Consider the following 17,842-nt stretch of genomic DNA (forward strand, 5'->3'; position numbering starts at 1 on the left):
GTCTGGTATGGCAAGAGGTCTTATTCGTGATGGTCATGGAGATGGGGTTGTGGAGTTTCCAATGAAAAATCGAGGCAGCTTCTTCTAGTACTGTGGTGGAGTGTTGGGCTTCGTGATGGTCTAAAATTAGCTTTGGAGTGTAATTTGCATGCAGGGCGTTCTTGTGGAGGCAGATTCTATAGCTCTAGTTCGCCTCCTTGATGAGAAAGGATTGGGTACGCATGAATTAAGTAATATTCTCTTAATGATTGCAAGTTCTTCCTGAATTGACTTAAAGGAGGAGTTCAACATGTGTTGCAGTTGTTAAACTTCCTTGTAGTAGTAATACTAGTTCTTTTGTTATTTTTGCTTTGTACCCAAACTGTCTTGAACAGTATTTGTTAGACGATTTAGGGGGAGTTATGTTCCCAGGACTATGCTTTAGTTTTTATAATATTCCAGTTAATCAAAAAAAAAAAAAGGCTTAATCCCAAATTGTCTCCCTATCAGTTTCAAAAAACTTCTTCTTCTTTTTTGCGTAATTCTCCATTTCCATTTTCCATTTCTGCACTTCAATTACCAATCTTATGGATCCAAAATCCTCTATGAGGATTTGCCTGTGAGGATCTTGTGACGATTTTGATGAGAAAGTACCAACACATTAATGACGAGATCCAATGATCCACAATAAGCACCTATTGGGCCAAGCTAGAACTATAACGATCCGAATTGTGGCCCAATTTTTTCGAATAAATATAACCCAATAATATATATATATATATATATATATATTTATATATAATTTTAGTTATATATCAACACACACATATTTTTGGAGTACCAAAATCATTCGTCCAAGAAAAAAAAAAGTAATGCTACGATGACAACAAAAATTTACAACATCTTTATAACATTTGCCTTATCTGTGGGACTCACAATTTCACCCAATACCAAAAAAAATTAAAAATAAAAGGAAAAGAAAGAAACCTATATCAGATCTGAAAATGAAAGGAGAGAGAGAGAGGTAGGAGGAGGAGCACCACCACCGGCAACTACCACAACCGCTGGAGACCACCGCCAACACCGGCTCCACCTCCATCATCTTATGGGTTTAATTCCATATTTTTTTTCTCCGGATTATGCTTGGTTTCCCATGGGTTTCTCTTTCTCTAAATCTATGGAAAGAGACGAGATGTATTGTTGTGTAATTTTCATCCCTCATATTCTAATTTTCATGTTGATTTTTACTAATATATTCGGAGTCCGGAGACGATATGTTGCTCCGTTTGGTTTGGAAAATTGGTTAGATCAGAGAACGAGACAATTTGATTGTATTGTTGTCTTTTTTGTTTTTTTTTTTTGTTGGTCAATCAATATAGACCTTGCAGATCAAAAAAAATCAAGCAAACAATTTTAAGTCTTTAGATCGTTGGTTGGAAGAAGAGATGACTGAGGAATTTGAGACAGCATAGACTGAGACTAGGGAGATGCATTAATCAATTGTTGGGTGGAGCCCGTGGTGGAGGTCGCTGGTGGTGGTGGGAGTCGCCAGTGGTAGTGGGTGTTGCCGGTGGAGCTCCTCCAGTCCTCTCCCTCTCCCTCTCTCTCTCCCTCACTCTCCGTTCGTTTTTTAAATCTGGTATGGGTTCCTTTGTTTTCCTTTTTTTTTTTTTTGTGTTGGGTAAAATTATGGGCCCACAGATGATGTGGCAAATGTTGTAAAGACATAGTAAATTTTTGTTGTCATCGTAGCATTACTGGAAAAAAAAAAAAAAAGGCTTCAGTATTATAGGATATCTTCGTGTGCTTGGGACAAGACAAATTGATCAATTGTTTAAGCCGACATGATTAACTACTTGGGGGAATGCTATAAATTAGATGTCAACTGGCTTTTTTTTGTTAGCATTGACTTACAGTCTTTTGGGTAATTGGAAAAAAAATGTTTACAACAAAAATTGTCCCAGTATCTTGTTTTTTTTGGATTCTTTTCTTGGATTTTTTTTTGCTTAGTTCAAGTTTAAGTTTTCTTGAGTACTTTTTCTTTAATTTTTATTAGGCTAAACCGGCCCCAAGTTCTGTACAAACTATTCCAGTTGTAGTCATTGACACTCTTCCATTTTGTGTCTTGATAATGTGAAATAACAAAATAAAAAATGAAGTGTCAAAATCGCATCCCCTTCCTTACCTCTCAATGTATGAACCAAAGACAAAAGGTTTTTTTTCCCCTTTCTTTTTTGTTTGTTTTTTCAAAGTTAAGACCATTAAAGGTAAATTAACTTTTATTTAAAGTCATGTGGATCCATCACTGAACCCACGTGACTATAAGGGCGGAACTAAATATAGGTGGGGTGGGCTATAGCCCATGTCAACTTTGAAAAAAACAAAAAAATTACATGTAAATTTAGCTCAAATAATTTTAGCACAACCCATTTTAACCACCAACTCATTTTAGCCCAGGGCAGATTGGTTCCGCCCATTATGTCAATGGTGCTCCATGGAAAAACTTAGCAATGGTCATATGATTACACAGTAAATATTTTTATGCAAGTGCGAAGGATGGTACATTCTTGATTAACAAAACAGATTTACAAGAATAAAGTACAAACCTCCTGTAACATGACCTGCCTTTATAGGTGAACATGCCAGCAATCTCCAGGCCGTAAGTGCATGCGTAAGAGAAGCAACATGATAACAATATCCTTCTGTGAGAAATACGAGAACAAACAACAATGCTGACTCTCTGAAACTCATTATCAGTGCCAAACAATCCTTGAATCATAGTCCGTGATTGGACTACTACGTGACCTTAAGCTGACTATCGACAAGCTGCAGTACGTGTTCAGCATGACCAAACTCCAGCGTTAGGACGAATTTACACTTTTCTGACAAGTGCAGCCCTAATTTGAATGCCAAGTCTTTCCACTTTTCATCTACTTGCAAGCAATCCCGTAAACATGAGGGCTTACAAAATAGGCATTAGGCACGAAAACCATGTTCAAGTCAACGTCAGAAAACCCTGCTTCCGAAATGTACTTTCCTGTTGTCCTGGTGAGGTGACACCCATCAGAAACTGTCTGCTGAAGAGGATCGAGAACACCCTGTACAAATCTGGTAATGGTTCCATCTATCCAACCAAAATAACGGGAAAGTGTAAACAATTCCACGTTCAATATGGACCACCAACTCAACAAAGGGGGCGTGAAGGTGAAAGGGAATTTGCACCTGTAATACAGAACTACCAGATATTTCTTGTACTACATATGATTTAAGACAGTCGGTTTCCATACCTTTTCCAGCTACATGCTCCACAAATAAGTAAAGCCCGCCAGGTTTAAGCACCCTCATCACCTCTGTGGATTTACGGAGCATTAGTCTTTCTGAAAAAAGCGACTTGTGTTCAACAAAGAATAATTAGATTAGATACTAGAGATTTTGTTCCATCCTTTATTCTTAACCAAATGTGGGGAAAGTAGGTCATAATATAATACTATAGACAGGTTTGCACTTTGCAAGCGGTTTGGGAATTTTCAGACATGACATGTTAAATACCCCCATACCACCTATGAATAGACATTTTACAGCCTGTTCGATGTAAAATAACTTGGATTTCGAACCAAAAAAATTATGTTTAAAAAAAATTTCACAGCATAGTCAACATCAAAGTTTAGCCATTAGATGCTATTCTTCGATGTTTGCATTCTTTCCAGTTGATCAAATTTCCGAAAAAATCAATTCAATGTTGCCAATTTAACCTTGAGAGGGAAAACAGTGTAATGGCGAGCTTAATATAACTTAATTCATTACTTGCAACCCTGCAAGTCATACTATTTACGTAGTGCACTCGAAGATGGAAATTGAGGTAGTATGGTCTGTTGACTTTCATTCAGACAATAATCCTCTGTGAATATAAGGTTCCTGGATGAACTTCTGCCCGTAAGAAAAATTAACTGAATAAGAAACAGAATTTCATGCTAGCTCGTATACCTTTTAGTGCCATATTCACGTCTTTTACAGAACATAGAACAAGTGTTCCAACAACCGCATCAACGGAAGCGTCAGGTAATGGCAAAGCCTCTGCAACCTGCACAATATCAACAGACTTAGTGAACAACCTTTCAGCTCACATATAAATTTCCTGATCACTACATTATCCAAGGAGAAAATGTTAAATAGATAGAGTAGGAATCAGGATATTGCTAATCACGCCTCCCATAGAGGAAGGAGGACTGAAGCATCAATACGAAGGTGGTAGATTGACAACAAAAGTAACAAACTTCGTCTAACATGTATTAGTATCTATATATCAAAATTTATAACATATATGAATCTTCTAACTTCTGTAACTCATTTTATTCGGCAGTCCAAATTCCATGTCACCACTCACAAGAAATATCCATAATGGAAGCCTCATCCTTGTTACCTATATGGTGTCTTCAAGATCTGACTCTGACCTTTCGTGATTATTCATCACTTACAAGCTCTAAGAACACACCAGTGAAAAAATTAAGCGGTTTGAGGTTTTGGAAACATTCAATCATTCTTCTCACCTTGAAACTAGAATTAGTCAAAAAGAAGGTTATATAGAAGAAAAATATTGTCAACTGATTTAAGATGTGTTCTATATTCTGCAATCTGCATTGCTAGTCACACCAAGAAACCTACATAGCACCATATTAAATTTCACAAAGCTGAAATGTCAAAATTACTAGTATTTTCCAGGTGCAAAATTTAGACTCACGGTCAAAGCATCTTAGCCAATGTTGACGCCCCCCAATACCAAACCAACAAGATAAATATAATCATTGGAAATAACACGAGATTCGCTTATGTGGAAAGGACAAACTACCGCATGGATGAACTTGAAATCTGCTGGAGGTAGGCCAACATTCAATGCCGCTGCCTGTGCATACTTCTCCATCTTTTTATTGGGATCTATGCCAAAAACACGAACACCACTATTATCGCTGGCATAATACTTGAGATTAGGACCTGCCCCGATCCCAATCTCCAACACAGTCTCAGCCTTTCCCCTCACATTTGCAAAGATCAGTGACTTATAACCTGCAACCTTACCAAAGAACGGGTGCGCATTAGAGAGGTGAGTGCTTGAAATTGCACAAACTAGAAGATACGGCACACTCAATGGTTGTAGACCATGATCTCATAACCGATATGGGACAAACCTGTGCCTCATATGACTTCATGCCCATATCCAAAGCCGATGCATACAATTCCTCATACCAATCTGGTCTAGGAGGGTGAATGCTGTTCAGCATAGCCTGTATACATGATTGTCATTCTAATGCTTTGCCACTGCCAAGAAATGCATTCACTAGGTATGAGATAAAACAAACATAGCGTCTATAGTTGGGGGGCAAGAATTTGATGTTAGAGTATGATGAATTATCTTTTGAACGCTGGTATCACCTTATGGACACACAACATCAGCTTAATTTGGCGGGTATATTAGGAGAATTTAATATTTCTTTGATAGGAACCCTCATCGGATGTTGATAATAGACTTAATAAGAAGGTGCATGATAGTTTCAAACTTGGAAGCACCTTTTGCGCTAGAGCCCCAAAGGACACCCCCATGAAGCCATATGTTGGACTTGGCTTCAGTGGATATATAGTACTTCCAGGTGGAGGCTGGGTCAATTAGTGCCACTGGTAAAGCCTCCTTGAAGCAGGGATGGTAGTTTTCCACATCGGATGCAAACAACTTCTAGAATTGACTTAATAAGACGATGCATAAGACTTCAGACTAGGAGACACCTTCTTAGGCCTTTAGCCCGTAGGGACACCTATAAGGCCAGTTGTTGGGCAGGCCATAACTGAAAATACTTGTAGGTGGAGGCTGGGACGTGCATCTTACATGTCCAAAAAATAACCAACTTGTCTTGATTGAGTTTGATCTTCTGCTTAGGCGGCCCCGTTTGGTAATCCATCATAGTTGCTTATTCTAGTCTAGGAAAATAAGAAAATAAGATGGTGTGATAAACCCTTCTAAGCTTTGCGTTTTTCCACCACCCTCAACAATTTAAAACCAACAACCATATAAGAAAATAAGCTAGTGATCACCAAACAGAACGAGCTTTTGTGTTTTGAAAATAAGCAATAAGATAGATTATGCATTCTTCTAAGTGTAGAGTTTGACTGATAGAGTGGTTACAATTAGCTGTAGAAATGAAGTAATGAAACTTTGTATCTTGACATCATTGTCCTTTATTTCCTACATAAGAAGCAAAATAATCAAATGAACCCAGATCATACGCGAAGCTCCATAATTTGTTTGTATATTATTTGATCTTTGTATCTTGGTTCGAGTCTTAACATCGTCTTTCATATCACCCACTAATTCCCCTTAAACCTCACAATGTTTGAGAAAACAAAAGGGACACCCCTTTTTTTGTGAACGTGATATAAGACTGACTCACACTTTTTTTCCCCAAACTACCCTTTAACCCTTTACCATTACAAAGGAACACCTTTTCTATGTAGTTGTAAACATCAATTATGAGGTTGACCCACACTTATGCCTTGTTTGGATGATGTTTTGAAAATTTGAGTTTGATTTCTGGGTAATGAGTGTAAAGAGAAAATAAGGTAATGAAAAGAGTTAGGGGTAATAAGTGAGAGATAGACAGAGAAATGAGAATAATGATTGAAGAGATGAAAGAGAAATGAGATTAATGATTGAAGGTAGAATAATGATTGGAGAGATAAGAGAGAAATGAGATTAATAATTGAAAATAGGGATAATGAGTGTTTTTCGAGGTGGAATTTTTTTTTTTTCAAAATGCCATCCAAACAAGGCATTAGTTTCCTAAATTACTCATCTAAGAGCATCCACAATGTAATAATCAAAATTAAAAAGTTGCTAAAGTTAGCAATATTTGCTCAAAAAAATGCTCACATTGTAATAACCAAACTTAGCAACCTCTTAACAACTCATCAAATTTTGTCTTTTGAATAATCAAAACTAGCAACTTTTTGCCAATAATAAAATCTAATGGTCTTCATATTTTCTCAATACACCCATCATTACATAAAAACCTTCTCTCTCTTCCCTTTTCTCTCTCTCTTTTTCTCTCTCAACAATGTTTCCGGATAATCATTTTTAAAAACTTTTTTTTTTTCAGAAACATTAAAAAAAAGTTTTTACAAAAAAAACTTTTTTTGTTTTTACACAAAAACTGTTTTAAAAAAAAAAACGGTTTCTAACAGTTTTTTAAAAAAAAAAAACTGTTTTCTTTTTGAAAAAAAACTACTCCGTATTTTCAAAAAAAAAAAATTCGATAAACTATTTTCTTAAAAAAAACTGTTTTTTTTTTCAAAAAGAGTATTCAAATTATTGTAAAAAATTTTTAGTTTTTAGAATTTTGTAGTTTAAAAAGATGATGTGACAAATTTTGGTTATCTAATTTTGATTATTATATTGTAGATCTCTACATTGCTAACTTTAGTAATGTCTTAAGGGCTCGTTTGGATGCGGGATTAGGTTTAGAGGTATTATGTAAGAAGAGGGATTGGATAATAGGAGGTATTGGTTAACAAGGGATGACCCACATTGATGTGATGTTTATGGAGGGGGTATTAAATAGCACTTGGTTTGGATGAAAGATAAATAGAGGGTATAAAGGATGATGGATGATGTAAAAAGTTGACAAATGACCCTTTTGCCCTTGTACAGTCCCAAACTTAATTATGTATTACGTTATATATATAACCAAACCAAACCAAACCGAGCCTTACGTCCCAATCACTTGAGGTCGGCTACATGAATCCGTTTCCTCTATTGAGCTCTATCAAGGGCCACTTGTTCACACACACCCATTATACTCATATCTTTGCGCACTACAGCATCTAATGTATTACGTTATATATATAATTACAAATATAATTAATCTTTCACACTTTAAGCCTTAATATTTAATTTTACTAATAAATGTACTAATTTAATAATATTACAAAATAAAAAAGTCAGTTTTAATTTGATAAAATTCGTTTTTTTAATATATACTCCCTCCGTCCCAAAATATTTGTCCGATCCGCAAAACGAGGACTTAAAAATAATGCTTTCTTTCAAGAAAAAATTCAAACTTTTTTCATAGATTAAAAGAATTCATCGATATCTAGTGAATTGTTGAAAAAAAATTAAATTTTTCTTGCAAAAAATATATTATTTTTACGTTCTCGTTATGCGGACCGGACAAACATTATGGGACGGAGGGAGTGTATATATATATATAAACTGTAGGTTGAAAAAATTAGTTTTACTAACAACTATAGATTAAATTCGTTTTTAATCTTTCATACTTTGCTTTTTTTTTAATTTCATATTTTTTAATATATAAACTGTAGGTTGAAAAATTAAGTGTTCCAATTTTCAATCGGTTTGAATCAGTGCAAAGATACTATTTCTTTGATCATTTTATCCTAAGGGGTCATAATTAATTTTTGGCTTTAGGGCTCTCGTTGGTTAGCTCTAAGATATTTGGTTGTACGACTTTCTTAGGGCTAATCAGTCAAAATTTAATTATGACCTATTAAAATTAAATGATAAAAAAACAAAATCTTCCCACCCATTCAAATGGATTGAAATTTGGAACATTTAATTTTTCAACCTACAGTTTATATATTAAAAAATATGGTTAAAAAATTAAGTGCTCCAATTTTCAATCCGTTTGAACCGGTACGAAGATTCTATTTCTCTGATCATTTTATCCTAAAGGGTCATAATTAATTTTTGAATTTAAGACTCTCGTTGGTTAGCCCAAGATATTTGGTTGTACCTCGGGGTGGGAAAGGGGGATTACAAAGGGTAAAATCGTCTGAAATAGAGGGGGATTTGGGGGGATTCCACAAACTGGTCCAACCCTACCCATCGCTAACATCTCCTCAGGGGTATTAGGGGTATTAGCAGGAGTAGTGGAAGCCCCCTCCATTTTAGAATCCAAACGGGTCTTTGGCTGTGCCCAGGGAGGGGGATTTCACAACCCCTGGACAATACTCCATCCAAACAGGTTATAAATGAATAACCCACAAAAAAATGTGGTAATTTTTAATTATTCAATTTTGATTATTATATTACGGATGTTCTAACTACCTAAAGAAGCTGCCAAAAATAAAAAAAGGAAAATGCCACCCTAATGTGTGCGCCCGTGTGTCTAGGGTGTCTTATAGAGAGAGTACTGACCAGTTGCGGGTAAGTTGACCCGGACACCTGGTTATAGAAATATAAAGAGGGAGAGTACTAACCGCGGGATCGGGAGGCGAACGGGAAGCCATAGAAGGAGGAACAGACAAGAGAGTGGTTCCAATAGCTCCTATCAACCGCCTCCTTCCACAGCAGCATAATCTGGGCCCGCACAAGAAATCCAGCGACATCGACTCGCGATGTCCACCGTCCGACGGCTCATCTCGAACAGGGGACGACGAATCGGAGGGGTGCCGTTGGCCTTGTTTGACGTTGCAGTTCAAGATTGCCGTGGTGGGTTTGGGAAAACGAGTGTTGGGTTTGAAGGTAGAGACTGACGGTGGAGGATAGGGTGATTGAAGGATCATTGTTTAGAGAGAGAAAGAGGGGGAGAGAGAGAGAGAGAGGGGAAAGCTGTTGTTGTTAGTCACTCCGCTGAAGTTGACCTGAAAATAAAGAGTATAAAAGAAATTATCGAAGCTTCCCGAAGCACCAAAGCTCGGATCTCCCTGATGGCAGCGGCACTTGTGCTGTCTCCGACGGGACCTGGGTTCGAGCCACGGTACCTCTCTCTCTCTCTCTCTCCATAATAATGAGGTATTTTAAAATACCTCCTGTTTTGGTTTTGTTTTTTTGGGTGATAAAAGAAGGAAAGTTCTTCCGAAAACAATAAAAGTACGTAGCATAGACGTTGTTAATTCTGTTAAAAAAAAAAGACGTTGTTAATTTTTATTTTTTGGGGGGCTATCTTAGTAAACCGAAAAAAGAATTTATATGGTGACTGAAATTGTTACTTAGGGGTGGAACTTTTGGACACAACACGAAGTTAGAGGGTTTAGGTCGATCGCTTTTTGACACGAACATGAGTATGACGCGACCCGCCAACATGACAATTAAATGAATCAAACATGGATAACTGTTTAATTTTTCGTGTCGACACGTTAATCCAAAACGACATGACTCAAACACGACACGACATGATTAGTTTTGATTCTTTTGAATTTTCTAGTTAGTTGGAGATTTGATTTTTCAAAATCATGTTTGGTTAATGCGTCTAGCAACATATTAATAATACTATAATTATGGAAAAATAAGACATGTATACTATTAGAACCCATTATAGATTTTTTAAATCAAAACCCGTTGAATATCTAATTTCCTAATCACTTATTCACTCGAGTTTCCATGTTAAAGAGTCCAAAATTAATTAAATTTATTTAAGCTTATTGGAATTATTATTTTTCATTATTTAGTCTTTTAATTTAAAATTTGTATATACTTATTCTATAATTGTTGATACTTTTTAAAATTATTTTAGCTAAAAATCGTACAAAACTAATTTAATTTTGAGACCTATGTCTAGTTGTGACTTGAGGCATTTGTTAATGTCATTATTTGGCTGATTTTATTGTTTCTATGATTATGATTGTAATGAAAATGTCTTCAGTTTTTGTTATTGAATCAAATAAGTAGTTCGTTCAAAATATTGGAAATTATATAATTCTATGTAAATATTAAAAATTATAAAAGGGTTTTAATAGTGTCAATCTGAACATGATACGATTTTAAGCAGGTCAGGTTAGTGTTAAGATATTTGACACGTTTATGTTAATAGGTGTTTTGACATGAATCCAAAAAGATACGAAACACAAAATAAACACGACTTGAATGGACACGACACAAAGGTAATTTTTAGTTACCAGAATTTATGTTATTAACAAGTTTGTTTTAGAGGAATGATTTTTGCACTTCCCAAATTGTTATGGAAATCAACTCCATATTGCTTTCCACACTCAATTAACAAAGAGTGCGGTTAACAATTTTTGGGGTGCGAAAATCACCCCCTTGTTTTATTTGTTATCGTAATTAACCAAGAAAGCTACTATTTAATTGATGTGATAACTAAAATTGCTATAAACTAAATGAAAAGTAATTTTTGGTCATCATATCATATCATATCTCATATCAAACTAAAAGAACGACATTGCTCTATGAATAAAATTTATGTTGTTCGGATATAAATCAAAGATCATGCATTTATTGATGTCCGAACTACATGAACCTCCATGTCAAAAAAAAAAACTACATGAACCTTTTTGTGGCTATAGATAGCGAGCCATTTTGATCATTAAAGTGAGCCAAAAAGAGTCCACAAACCTTATTATTTTGATAACCCAAAGAATTGGTCAGATAGTTAAATGTATAATTAGAGTTTTGTTTTGCTTTCTCTTAAGATTGCACGTTCGAAACCTATCATATGTTTATTAAGTCCCGTGGGAGGTTTTTTCTCCATAAATTAAACGGGCTCTCAATGATTTACATTGAAAATTAATTACTCAAGAATTAGTCGGTGTACATGTCATGTCCTCTGAACATGTGATATCGGAAAAACAAAATTTCTATAACCACAACCTAAGATCCCGTTCTGCTGAGGATTTTATTTTGAAGTACTTATTTTTCATTTTACGAGACCAATCATTCTCTCGCAAATTACAATACACCATCTTTAATCGAAAAAGTAAGTAATATTTTACTCTAGTTAGTGAAACGGGTCCTAAAAGACTAAAAACACCCAAACACATACACACGCTCACGAGTTTTGAAATTAGAATAGAGTCCTTTATTCAAAGTTCAAACCCTAAAAACTCCAAGATGGACCACTTGAATAGAACTGATTTTATTTTATTTTATTTCCTTTTTTCCACGAAGTCGTTTGTCGGTACCTTATAAACCCCTTGCATCAATAGGCAGTTTTTATACACAAATCCTTCGACCCTCTCTGCATATACATCCAATCGAACTAATCTAACAAGGTCAGGAGTTCTCTCTCTCTCTCTCTTCGATTCTGTTTCGATTAATTTGTTATTAGCATTGGAACTGTTATTGTTGTTGTTTGAGAGCATTCGAACTAAAAAACCTCTACTGGTTGGTTGAATCGAAACACGAAGTCCCCGGTGGCGGACGCAGGATTTATTCACGGTGGCCAACCACATGTATTGCTGCTCGTTAGTTTTGACTTTTGAGAAGAAGACGAGATTGTGTGTGTATAGGTAGCCACTGTTTAATTTTGTACCACGATAAAATGAGGGTTGATAACTTGAAATTTTCTGGGGGGTTTTATCGACACATATATAGGAAGTTAAAGAAGTTTTTTTTCACCGAAGGGACTTGCAGGGCCAATCCCATTACCCATAGAACTCTTCCAAATTAACCTGAAATCTAGAATAACTAGTGAGAATATTTGGAGTTGTGTGTAGACCCAGGCAACCCCGACACCCCACTTGTGTCTGCCCCTGGAAGTCCCTTTATTTTTCGTAAACTATGATTATCCAAATGACTCGTAAATGATATGCGACTTTGATATACTGTCACATGGGTAGCATTTATATCTGTGAGTTGGATGTTTTATTTCCTTATTGCTCAAATATTGATTTTGGTGGTGAAGCAGTCGTATTCAACTCTCTTTCTACCATAATCCATACAAAAATTGCAATTAGTATAAGCTTTATGAAGATTTTAGGATAAAAAATTCCCTGAATAAGTATTGCAGAATGAAGCATTCATGGCAATTTTGATCCGCCACCAACTTATAAAAATTACAACCTTCTAACTTCGCTGCAATGTATTTCCAATGTGCCCGACTAGAGAAAATATTGTTCAAAATGTCAAAAACCAAACATGTTTGGGCTGTCTGGAGTGTGATGCTTGACGCAGATACCTCAGGCCAATGTGACCTTATGTTACGTCTTTTGCTGCCAATCAGATATCAGATCTATCTTGCTTATGGTTTCAATTCAAGTGTGATAGTCCATATATCTGATATGAGCTGTAGTTGTTTTTGAGTAATACAGAGGGCTGATATTGAAACGTGATGTGTTGTTTGGAAGTAAGCTATTTTGGAAGTTCTGAGCAACTGATTTTATATTTGCTGCCATATGTTCTTTCCATTTGCTGATACTCATGATGCTTACAAGTCTCTTTGATAGTCTGAACTCTGAAGTTGGTCTTTTTCAGATGTTATCATTTACCATATGTTGATAGTTAGGGACTGCTATGATTTATGGTTTCTTTTTTGTGGCTGCAGTTGATATAAGTGGCGGATATCTGCTAGGGTTATCGACGTAGTCCCATCCCATGAGTAATGGCTGGGCAGAACAATAACTACGGAAAGAGATCCCATGCTCAATCTGATTACACTGGAGATGGAGAAAGTAAGAGAAATCCATCTGATGATAGGGACCGCAACACTATTGGTTTGGAAGATACTGTATACCGTTACTTGTGCCCTGTAAGGAGAATTGGAAGTATTATTGGCAAGGGAGGCGAGATTGCAAAGCAATTAAGGGCAGAAACGCAGGCAAAGATTAGGATCAGTGAGACTGTTCCTGGCTGTGAAGAGCGCGTAGTCACCATTTACAGTTCAAGTAAAGAGACTAATAACTTAGAAGATACCGCTAAGTTTGTTTCACCTGCAGAAGATGCTCTCTTTAGGGTGCATGAGAGGGTGGTTGCTGACGAATCACTTGGTGGCGATGATGAGTTTGAGGAGTCTCAGCAAGTAACGGTTAGGATGCTTGTGCCATCGGATCAGATTGGATGTGTTATTGGGAAAGGCGGACAAGTAATTCAAAACATGCGTACTGAAACTCACGCTCAGATTCGAGTTATAAGTAGCGACCATCTGCCACCTTGTGCTTCGAATTCTGACGAGCTTGTCCAGGTAAACATGCCATTTTTCTTATCCCCTTTTTAACTATTTTGTAAGGTTCTATCATGGGTTGGGAGCCAAAAAGAAAAAGGATTCTGTTATGTGTTTATTCTTGAACACCGAACCTCTGCACCTCTCTAAACTTTTGGCTAGAGAGATTTAAATATTAATTGAAGTGCATGTGCGCGCAAGAGAGAGTTGTGTGACTCATGTTCTTTGGAAAGTGTAGAGGTGTTGGTGTCTGCACTCATTGTTCAGGACAGAGTGGAATCACATCCTCTCCTGATCGAAGCAGTTTCCTGTGATATAATTGATAAAACTGGATAAATTATTGATGAGTCATGATGGCATGATTTGCATGGCATTCCACGGTTGCATTTCAGTTTTCTATTTGCCTTTCAAACTTGGCCAGTAGATTATGAGCATACTCTTCCGGTTTTGTTGGAAGGTGTTAATTGGGTTGGTCCAATAATATCGACCGAGTTCCACACCTTTTATTGTAAATCTGTGACACTATTGAGGTTTCTTTTGTAACTGCATCTTTTTGATTCTGTGTAATCAAACTTTGTTTCTCCAGTTGATTGCATGTTTATGTTCTAAAGTATTGCCACAAGGGGGATTTGTCAGCATATTATGGTTGATTTTGGTGCTAATACTGAAGACCATTGTTATGTTTTGCCCTCAGATAACTGGAGAGGCCTCTGCTGTTAGGAAGGCCCTTTATCAAGTAGCATCCCGTCTCCATGATAATCCATCACGAACCCAGCACCTGCTCTTGTCATCATCATCTATCTACAATTCTGGTGGGGCATTTATGAGTCAAAGTGGTAGTGTGCCACTTATGGGTCTAACTTCAGTTATGGGTCCTTATGGGGGTTACAGAAGTGAAATGGGTGATTGGTCAGGTTCTGTAATGGAATTCTCACTTCGTTTGGTTTGCCCTACTGAAAATATTGGAGGTGTGATTGGCAAAGGAGGTGCTATCATCAAACAAATAAGGCAGGAATCTGGGGCATTTATTAAAGTTGATAGTTCAGGTGCTGAAGGAGATGATTGCATTATAACTGTTTCAGCAACGGAGGTAAGCTCCACCATGTTAGTACTTGGTTTTGTAATGTTAATGTCCCGGCTGTAGGATTGACATGAATCAACTAAATTGTCTTGTCAGTCATTTGATGATCAATCTGCAACCATCGATGCAGCGATGCGCTTGCAACCTAGATGTAGCACGAAAGTGGAAAAAGAATCAGGTGATTCTGTAATCACGACTCGTTTGTTAGTACCAAGCTCCAGAATTGGATGCCTTATTGGTAAAGGAGGGGCTATCATTACTGAGATGAGGAATGCCACAAGAGCAAGCATCCGCATTCTGTCTGAGGGTAACCTTCCCAAAGTTGCTTTGGAAGATGAGGAGATGGTGCAGGTGAAGAATTGCAATTTTTCCCCTCTATTTTTTTTAATCTTTGTATGCATTTCTGTTTTGTTTTTTCCTCCTGTGATTGAGTGGAGGTTGGGGCATTTTGACTTCCCCTTGTCTTTATTCATTGGTTATTTCATTAAGCTTTGATGCTGGCAGATAACTGGAGACCTCAATGTTGCTAGCAATGCTCTTTTACAAGTAACTATGCGTTTAAAAGCCAACATATTTGAAATGGAGGGAGCTTTATCTGCATTGCCACCAGCTCTTCCCTATCCTCCTACATCAGTTGATATGTCAGATAGTTCAAGATATGGAAACCGTGATAACAAATCTCGTGGACGGGGATATTCTATGTACTCTGATGGGTATGGTTCTACTGACTTGCCTCCGAGTGGCAGTTATGGAAGTTATGCTGCTTCACAGGTGATTACAGCTGTACATCTGTTGTGTTTTATTTATCTTTTTCTGTCTGCAATCATTGTGGGGTAGATATTATTTAGTAATTTGTCTGGTTATAAGGTTGTTCAAACCACTCCTATACATGAACTGCGAATAAAGCTAAGCTTGTCTTCAGTTTATAAATTGATTTACTTGCCATGTAAATGGTCTTGATTCCTACCATTCTGCAGAGCGGTGGTGGAAGTGGGTATGGAGCATATGGCACTTACTCTCCTCATTCTGGTGTTGCTGGGTAAGTGTATCATTTCTATTTCTCATCAGAATAGGAATTTGACTTTATTTACAAATTTTATCTTTTTGTACTTGAGATCTTATTGCATGTTTGTTGTTTCTATGCTTTTAAGATTTCATTATCATTGCTATAAGATTTCTTTTTCGTTTCATTGACTTGTATCATCTAGACCATCTGCTGATGTTTTAATTCTGTTATCAGGTCATCTGGTCGTAACCCTGTTTCCGATGGGAAACGTCATGGCTATTAGGTCTAAATAGATGATCCTACAGGTATAAATAGATGATCCTACAGGTATGATAATTCTCCCGTCGGTGCTTACTTGGGTTCCGATGGCCATTTTGCTGTGTTATATGCAGTAGCCATTAAACAAGATGCACATTTCAGTGTTTGTGTCTTAACCTCCCTCGCACCTTTTTAGGATATCTAATACTCCTTTTTTCTGTTTGTTTCCTTCCATGTCCATCAAAACAGCTCTATCCACAATGCCTGAAGCCAAGCCCATGCCCCTTTTGATGATGTCTCCAACCTAGACCAGAAGACCAGATGAACAGCATTTGAGAAATTTTTGTACCACCTTGCCCACCTTTGTGGATTTGTTTAGGGTGACCACTGTCATCTTTAATATATGGCCTTGCACCCAATTTTACCAAGCCAATGTAGCCACCATTCTTATTTGTTGGAGTTGTTTTTGTACTTTTATTGTGAAACAGTGGCCCTGATTGTTTCCTCTTTACTTGTTTTGTTGTCGGATGCGATTAAATTTTACCGCTGGAAAAGATGGCGATGTACATGCTGTTGGTATGGATATGATGATTAGTGTTTTGGACTTCAGGTAACAGGGTTGGAAGTGCAACTCTGCAATATACGAGCATTATCTGCGATCATAAAGTCTGTATACTGTCCTAATTGGAGTGCTTGCTATTTCTTTCCTTCTTTGGCCCATATGTTTAGCTCATTTCTTAGGATTTGGTGCTCGATGTTCTGCAATGTTTTGTGCATGCATGCATTCTCTATACATTTTATTTGTAATAGCTTGGCTTGTGAAGAAGAGTGTACTAGCATCCCTGCATGTTCAAGAGAGATGGAATTCCTTGTTCTCACTATGTAAGTGGTATATCGACGTTGAATTGGTGACATTAGGAAGTTTTTAAAAACCAACAAGCTGCTTTACAGGGGGGTACTTTTGTTTAAGGTGCATGATTAGTACAGATTTGAGGCTATATGCTTTGGGAGGAAGTGCATAGTTGGAGGCTAAAGATGTCATATGCTGTTGGACTATGAATCTTTCGTAAAACATGATGCTTTGAGCTTGATACCAGTATACCATTGTCAAAGGTGGACTACATATCCTCAATGTCTTGATTCAATAGGTCTATGGCGGAACAGGTCTGTGTTCATACAACATAGACACGTTCTTTGGTCTTTGTTGAGTGCGTTTTTTCACGCTTTGTGCAACTAATTTGTCAGGTTTGATGAGTACTTGGTTCTCTTGCCGTTACAATCAGGTAAGTTGCTCTCGCGCTCGTAATTATATAGTAGTAAAATAACCTGCAGTGTTTTGAAATTGGATCATGTCACCGACCCTGACGATTCTGATATCGGTTGAAGAATGGATTGTTTGTAGCTTACTTAGGAATTGTTGTTCAACAGCAAAATTTTAGTTTCTTTCAGCATAACCCAATCTATTCACCAATCCTTGGGGCTTTGATATTTTACTCCCACCACCGACGGACTATTTGCTGCCTACGCCCTTAGATTGCCAATTTGCTGAAATCGCAATCTGAAAATCAGGCTTAGTGTCATTCTCCTTTTGCTGTGAACCTTAACACCCTTCTATAATTT

At 36.9% G+C, this 17,842-nt stretch overlaps 2 protein-coding genes across 7 annotated transcripts; one reads left to right on the plus strand and one right to left on the minus strand.

Moving 5' to 3' along the window:
- Positions 1-2,515: 2,515 nt before the first annotated feature.
- Positions 2,516-9,546, minus strand: LOC131310459 (uncharacterized). 3 transcript variants are annotated; one of them, XM_058337479.1, is made up of 6 exons: positions 9,241-9,546; positions 5,163-5,258; positions 4,826-5,047; positions 3,964-4,060; positions 3,267-3,329; positions 2,516-3,103 (listed from the first exon to the last, which is right to left on the minus strand). In XM_058337479.1, exons 1-6 carry the CDS (start codon positions 9,544-9,546, stop codon positions 2,910-2,912), a joined length of 978 nt encoding a protein of 325 aa, XP_058193462.1. In that variant the 3' UTR covers positions 2,516-2,909. The 3 variants fall into 3 exon arrangements, with proteins under 3 accessions (XP_058193462.1, XP_058193461.1, XP_058193463.1); XM_058337478.1 differs by having other exon boundaries at positions 3,267-3,356; XM_058337480.1 differs by having other exon boundaries at positions 3,267-3,356; positions 5,163-5,292; positions 9,241-9,351.
- Positions 9,547-9,600: 54 nt separating this feature from the next.
- LOC131310458 (KH domain-containing protein HEN4) lies at positions 9,601-16,888 on the plus strand. Of its 4 annotated transcripts, none has more exons than XM_058337474.1 (8): positions 9,601-9,740; positions 13,263-13,898; positions 14,572-14,967; positions 15,055-15,309; positions 15,463-15,729; positions 15,936-15,997; positions 16,199-16,269; positions 16,472-16,888. In XM_058337474.1, the coding sequence occupies exons 2-7, from the start codon at positions 13,320-13,322 to the stop codon at positions 16,245-16,247; spliced, it is 1,608 nt and encodes a 535-aa protein (XP_058193457.1). In that variant the 5' UTR covers positions 9,601-9,740; positions 13,263-13,319; the 3' UTR covers positions 16,248-16,269; positions 16,472-16,888. The 4 variants fall into 4 exon arrangements, with proteins under 4 accessions (XP_058193457.1, XP_058193460.1, XP_058193458.1 ...); XM_058337477.1 differs by lacking the exon at positions 9,601-9,740 and adding an exon at positions 11,773-11,991 and having other exon boundaries at positions 16,199-16,291; XM_058337475.1 differs by lacking the exon at positions 9,601-9,740 and adding an exon at positions 11,773-11,991.
- Positions 16,889-17,842: the final 954 nt, after the last annotated feature.

This window comes from Rhododendron vialii, chromosome 12a, assembly GCF_030253575.1.
Source record: "Rhododendron vialii isolate Sample 1 chromosome 12a, ASM3025357v1".
In the NCBI taxonomy this organism is placed as follows: domain Eukaryota; kingdom Viridiplantae; phylum Streptophyta; class Magnoliopsida; order Ericales; family Ericaceae; genus Rhododendron; species Rhododendron vialii.

Excerpts from the sequence above, each read along its gene's own strand:
- LOC131310458 (XM_058337474.1), top strand. The coding sequence starts at position 13,320 with ATGGCTGGGCAGAACAATAACTACGGAAAGAGATCCCATGCTCAATCT. Across the intron at positions 15,310-15,462 it reads AAGATGAGGAGATGGTGCAG|ATAACTGGAGACCTCAATGT; the intron begins GTGAAGAATTGC and ends TGATGCTGGCAG. Across the intron at positions 15,998-16,198 it reads CCTCATTCTGGTGTTGCTGG|GTCATCTGGTCGTAACCCTG; the intron begins GTAAGTGTATCA and ends TTCTGTTATCAG.
- LOC131310459 (XM_058337478.1), bottom strand. The coding sequence starts at position 9,546 with ATGATCCTTCAATCACCCTATCCTCCACCGTCAGTCTCTACCTTCAAA. Across the intron at positions 4,061-4,825 it reads ATTTCAAGTTCATCCATGCG|GTTGCAGAGGCTTTGCCATT; the intron begins GTAGTTTGTCCT and ends GATATTGTGCAG. Across the intron at positions 3,357-3,963 it reads CGTGAATATGGCACTAAAAG|AAAGACTAATGCTCCGTAAA; the intron begins GTATACGAGCTA and ends CGCTTTTTTCAG.